Consider the following 6,501-nt stretch of genomic DNA (forward strand, 5'->3'; position numbering starts at 1 on the left):
GAGCTTCTGGACCAGAAACAGCCCCATCAGACAGGGGCCAGGGGAGTAAGGTACACGGGGAACCGTGACAGGGGCAGGCTGGGAAGAAACCACCCCAGGCCAGAGCTTCTGAGAACAAGAGGGAAAGGAGCCAGCCGGGCAGGGTTCTGGGGGCACAGTTCTGGGGAATGGGCACGCCCAACAGGCCGGGTGCTGGGGCTGCAAGGGAGCCAAGAGGGGCCCAGATGACATGGAGACTGGCACACAACACCAAATATGAAAGATGCGAGCTTTTTATTCACTCGTGTCACCGCCAATAAAATGAGAGCTAGCATTTGGAAAACCCCTGTAAAATACAGGTTTTACCATGAAGATGGATTTCACAGGTATTTCAATATGCACTTAACACACACACACTAAGCACACTCAAACCCTGTCCCATCGAAGCACACACATGGAAATAAGACTTTTCACAGCGGAGTATTTACAATGGAGGCTGATGAGAAAGCAGTTCCGTGTTTGGCGTTCTCTCTCCACACACCCCCCTCCCCCGCCCCCCGAGATGACTGAAGGTCCGACTCTGGTCACAGGGACACATCTCAGGTCAACTGTCCAAACGGTCCTCCCACGGTAAAAGCCACCTCCTGCGGCCCTTCCATGCCACCGAGGTCCAGCTCCCACCAAGCAGGGAACTAACACGTCACACGGCTGCCTGGCTCCTGAGGGCGGACACAGACATGGGAAGCGCACCAGTGGCGGCACCAGGACGCCAGCGACCGCCGCGTCTTCACACAGCGCCGACCACGCGTGTGGGCAGCCCACACTCAGAGGGCAGGACAGCGCGTCCAGGCTGCCGGCCCACGTGCTGTCCTAGCTCCTGCTGGCGTTTATGGCTCAGTGTCACCTGAATTTACAGATGCAAATTCCTATGTTCTACAACCTGATCCTCACGCTACCACTTCCCTTCCCACGTCAGGGCCGCCAGTGTTCCTGTGGCCGTGAGGCTGAGATAAAATGAGAACAGCACACACTGACCATCGAGTCTGCCCCCACTGAGGTCAATGAATTAAGTTCTCCTCTTACTGGTAAAGTGACTTTTAGTAAAAGCCATCATTTAATTGAAATAAAAAAGTACAAAACTGACCATGCAATCACAGCTTCACTTATAATTATACGAACAGGCACGCGTCACTCCCAACCGTGCCACAGTCAGTACCGCGGGCCTCAGTGGCCCCTGTAAACACTAAGGTGACGGTGGAATGGCGGCGGGAAGCTGCCCCTGGACACATCTGAGCCGTCGCTCCTGCCCCATCCCATCTGGACCCCACAGTCACGCACAGGCCCGACAGAAGCACCGCTGCTGGGCCAGATGTGCCCTGGAATTTAAAGTTTCAAGACGGGGTCACAGAGGGTAACTGAGCTCTCAGAGGGCCTGCGAGGATGGCTTCTCAAGTGGACACAGCAGCGACGCGCCGCCGCCATGACAACCACACCAAGGAACCCCCACACCCCGCTCTTGAGGAGGAAGAGCTAGCAGCACCCCCGAACACTGCCACAGCACCTCCCGGACGGAGGCGTCTCACCCAGGGCTGGGCTCTGGCGGCCGATCCTTCTGCCCCAACTGCAGCCCCGCCCGCACCAACCACGCGAGACCTAGAAGACCACGGCCACGCGTGCCTGGGGCCTGCAGTGTTACTGACACCTTCGCTTTGCTCTAACACTGCTGTTCACGGTGCGCTCCTGTCAGGCATCTGAGCAGAATTCATTTCTGAGTGAAACGGGCAGGTAACCAGGATAAGACGGAAATCTCCCACGCGAGGGCTCCGAGGGAGGGTTCTGTTTAGTGTAATGAAAAGTAATTTCTAAAAATCTCTGCACTCGTTCTGAAACACAAGGCACCAGCAGAGCAAACTCCAGCCAGGACGGCCTGGGAGACGGAGGTGGTGGGAGACTCCGTCTGCCCTCGGCGGTGGCGACGCTCCTCCCTCAGGTGAAGGCGACGTCTTCCAGGTAGTCGGCGACGTTGCTGAGCTGCGACAGGGTCAGGTCCTGCGTCAGGTCGTCGAGCTGTTGTTCAGACAGAGGACAGATGAGTCAGTCAGCACGCAGCCTCAGATCTCTTTAAACACGGTGCTGCACCGCGAGATCACCTCGGGCCCCCACTGCTGCCCAGCAGCCCCCTCGCCCGCCCTTCCTCCTGCGCTGAGCCCGAGCGCACAGGCTGAGCTGACAGGTGAACGGCCAGAGAGCTCGCTGAGAAAGAGAAGGCAGGGCCTGCAGGGCGAGCGCAAGCCCAGGTCTGCGGGGCAGAGTGTTGTCTTCACTGCAAATGCTGCCTCCCTCGCCCCAAGGCCTCCCGCTGCAATCCTAAGCAAAGGTCACGGCGCTCAGAGGGCATGCTCGTGGGGAAGGCAGGCTCATGAGACGCCCACAGCTCTCTTGGCACCAACATGTGATCCTGAGACGCCACCTCACACATCTTGGGCATCCTGCTCTCTGCCTAATCGAAGGCTCAATGTGGAACCCAATACAGACTCCAGTTCTACCCGGGCTCCACTTCCGCTGCGCCGTCTCCCCTGCGTGTGTGGCCCCGCCCTGCTGTGCAGAGCCTGACACCACAGGCAGCCCCAGCTGCGCCCCTGCTCTCACAGGCTGGCTCGCACCAACCTGCGTGGTGTCCTCTGAGCACGGCTCCTCCTGCACCGACTGCCCACACCCCAAGGGTCGGTCCGACCCAGCCCTGACCCCTGGGCCACTGAGACCCCAGCAGTGAGGCCCGGTAACACGGGCCCCCCAAAGCACCCCATCAGTGACAGAGGGGTGACAGTGGAAACCATCTCACGCCCTCACAAAGGATTCTTTCGGACTTGAACCAGGTCCATCTGCCATCGATTCCCCACCGTTTTCAGCTGCTTCGCTCATCCGTGTGAGCGCCTAGCGCTGTATGTGACCATGAACCGAGGCAGCCCCGGGCCCGCGCCGCCACGCTCCGCCCGACCTTGTCACTGGTGTTGGCCTCATCCAGCTCCGCGGACAGGTCCTCCTCGATCTCCTCGCCGATGCTCAGCTCGCTCCTCTCCGAGCGGTGGCTGGTGCTGGTCCAGGGACAGAGAAGAGCAGGGCGGTCACTGCGGCCGCAGCCTCTTCAACACTCACTCTAACCTCAAACAGAGCACAGCCCACCAGCTTCCCCCACGATCTACCCGACCCTGAAAACCACTCTGGGGCCCTGACCGGTGTGGCTCAGTGGATACAGCGTCAGCCTACGGACTCAAGGGTCCCGGGTTCGATTCAGTCAAGGGCATATACCTGGGTTGCGGGCACATCCCCAGTGGGGGCTGTGCAGGAGGCAGCTGATGGATGTCTCTCTCATCCATGTTTCTAACTCTCTATCCCTCTCCCTTCCTCTCTGTAGAAAATCAATAAAATATATTAAAAAACAACAACACTTGCGAGGCAGCAGGGCCAGTCAACTGGACAGACGAGAAAAGTAAGGTCCAAGTTGCCTCTCAAAAAAGCAACCTAAACCTCACCCATCACTCAGTTACAGACACAACTTCTCCCTGGGAGAGAAGACTCCGCTGCGTACATAAGACTCGCAGCCTCCGATTTAACGTCTCTAATCATATCCACAACAAACGCCACGTCCAGATGACTGACTGACCAACTCCTGTTACCCCATGTACAATTCACCTGAGTCAGAAAGATCATGTGAGGGCCACGTGTTTCAGGTAGATGTGGGCGGTTCCCACGAGGCCAGGAGGGTGGAGGGGGGAGTGGAGATGAGGGGAGAGAAGGGGAGGAGGGGAGGGCCCTCATCCTAAGGAGGCCTGGTGCTGGACTCAGTTCTTCAGCTACTTTCATTCATTCTGAGTTTCCTGAACACGCACATCCTGATGTGGAATCTACCCAGGCTTCCAGGCCACCTGCAGCTCTGGACCATTCCACCCCCACCCCATCACTCTGAACAGGGACCATGCCCACTCAAGTGAGCACCGTTGTGATCCTGTCCCTTTCCCGTGTCCAGAAAGTGCTTACAATGTGTATCTTGTTGTCCAACTGCTTTTCTTACCTGTTGAAGTCATCCACATAGTCATCATCTTCTCCAGCCCCTGGTAAGTTTAGGGAGAGATACATGTTATCCTATATAATGAAAGCCTAAGATGCTAAGTGTCCGACCGTTTGTTCAACCAGTCGCTATGACGTGCTCTAACCACCACGGGGCAGATTCTCTGACCGGGGTTAGCTTGCTGCTGGGGTCTAGCTGATCAGGACTGGGCAAGACGGGCCCGGACACGCCCTGGAGTCCTCTCGCGGTCCCACCCCAGCCCCGATCATGCACTGGTGGGGTCCCTCGGCCTGGCCTGTGCCCCCTTGCAATCCGGGACCCCTCGGGGGATGTCAGAGAGCTGCAGGCCTAGGCCACGACAGGCTCAGCGGGTGCGGCTGCATTCTGGCAGGGGTGGGCGTGAACGCCCTGCACACTTCGAGTGGCAGAAGAGTCAGCTGGGCCTGTCGTGGCTGCTGCTCGGCTCCCCGGCCCGTGGAGTGAGCCCAGGCGCGGGGGGCCAGGCCAGCATGCACTCCAGAGGTGCTCACGCAGGCTGCCCACAATCAGTCACTTACGCCTCCGAGCGACCCACACTAAACTGGCTGTCAAGTTACCTAATCCAAGGGATGCGGCTTTATCGTTCGCCACCTTCAGATCTTTCAGAACCGCGTTTCCCCTTTTGCCTGTGAACAGGAAAACACATCTGCATTAAATCAACATTTAGAATGCAACCATTTCTTACACATGCCCATTATTTCTGCCCCCAGAATACGGGCTTCTTTACAACAGAAGCTTACTCAACTAGAAGAAAATGACAGTGTGACTAAGGACTGCTGAGTGCAGTTCTTTGCTATAACTTGCCCCTCACAGTGTTTTTTGCCCACTTCTTTCTTACCCGAGGCCTGGTGCATGAAATTTGTGGGGGGTGGGGGCGGTCCCCTCAGCCTGGCCCGAATCCTCTTGCAATCTGGGGACCCCTCAGGGGATGTTGGGCCTAAACCGGCAGTCGGACATCCCTCTCCCAATCCAGGACGCTGCATGCACCAGTGACCATACTTTTCATACAGGTGAGCGGCATCTTGCTGTTGTATGGGCAATTACATTTTTTGTTCTCATTATAAAAAGCAGTACATAACATGATCCTTCTGAGGCAGTAGTACCATTTTCCCCATCTTATGGGTGGAAAAACTGGAGCAGAGAGAAATTAAGTAATTGGCTTTGTCACACAGTTATAAGTGTCAGAATCAGGGCTGACCACAAAATGTGCAAGCCAGAGTCCATGCATGTCATCGATGCATCATCCTGTTTTTTCAGTGTTAGGTAGCCTTGCCAGGCCTTACTCTTTAAATCTAAGAGACTGTTCCCAATATGTAGGGCAGGGTCCCTAGGCCGGGCCGGTGATCAGGGCCATCTGTGGGGTGACTGGCGGGCAGGGTGATCGGGAGCCCCCGCTGGCACACACCTTGGCTGGTGGCCTGGTACCACCCGCTGGCCAGCTCCACCCCCACCCCCACCTGCCGCCTTCCTCTCGAGGGGCAGTGCTCGCCATAGCAACCGGTTGTTCCCCCGTTTGGTCAATTTGCACATGAGGGTTTTATTATATAGGATGGCGCCCCTCTGGTATGACTGCACAGACTAGTCATTCTGTCGTATTATTCCCCTTGACCTCTACATTTTGCATCGATTCAATCACTATTTCATTTCCCAACCGGACCGCCTCTCCCTGGTTTTACTTCTTCAGCCCCTAGCCCTCAGTATTCTCTCTAAATCACTCCTTCCTAATCAGCATTAAGAGTGACCTGCCTAGCTGGTTTGGCTCAGTGCATAGAGCATTGGCCTCAGGTTCAATTTCAGTCGAGGGCACATGTGTGGGTTGCGGGCTTGATCCCCAGTAGGGGGCGTGCAAGAGGCAGCCAATCAATGATTATCATCGTTGATATTTCTCTCTCTCCCTCTCCATTCCTCTCTGAAATCAATAAAAATATATGTATATTAAAAAAAGAGTGGCCCGGGATGGATGGATGGAAGGATGGATGAGTGGATGAGTGCATGGGTGAGTGGGTAGATAAATGGGTGGGTGAAAAAGAAAAGAGTGACCCTTCTGGCATCTGGGCCCCTTCACTGAAGGTGACAATGACCATGGGAAAGAAGAGGAAGGGCAGGGACGGGGCCACAGTCTCAGGCCCACGGCCAGCTGACCGGATGGTGGGAGAACCACAGAACATCTCGTGTCCTGGGACACCCTACAGCTGTCCCATGGAATGCAGAACTGTGCACATCACAGTGGATTCCCTCACACAGAGCTCACCCACTTTTTAGAAAACTCACTCGGAAGAGGCCATTATACTCTAACACTGTGCTGATTAAACCCTTTGTCCCCCGTGACGTAGGGCCCAAGCTCATCCCCACAGCTCCGTGTCTGAGCGCTGGGGCCTGCACCGTGTGAGGCAGGTGGGTGGGGCGGGGGGGAA

At 56.3% G+C, this 6,501-nt stretch overlaps 1 protein-coding gene across 1 annotated transcript in view; it reads right to left on the bottom strand.

The window, feature by feature from the left end:
• Positions 1–254: 254 nt before the first annotated feature.
• FGFR1OP (FGFR1 oncogene partner) overlaps positions 255–6,501 on the bottom strand; it is a 21,849-nt gene continuing 15,602 nt past the window's right edge. Inside the window, exons 9-12 of the mRNA XM_015558379.1 lie at positions 4,645–4,713; positions 4,052–4,091; positions 2,978–3,074; positions 255–2,046 (exon numbers count right to left, since the gene is read on the bottom strand). Coding sequence (XP_015413865.1) covers positions 1,966–2,046; positions 2,978–3,074; positions 4,052–4,091; positions 4,645–4,713 — 287 coding nt within the window. The 3' untranslated portion in view covers positions 255–1,965. The remainder of the gene's footprint in view (positions 2,047–2,977; positions 3,075–4,051; positions 4,092–4,644; positions 4,714–6,501) is intronic.

This window comes from Myotis davidii, unplaced genomic scaffold, assembly GCF_000327345.1.
Source record: "Myotis davidii unplaced genomic scaffold, ASM32734v1 scaffold592, whole genome shotgun sequence".
In the NCBI taxonomy this organism is placed as follows: Eukaryota; Metazoa; Chordata; class Mammalia; order Chiroptera; family Vespertilionidae; genus Myotis; species Myotis davidii.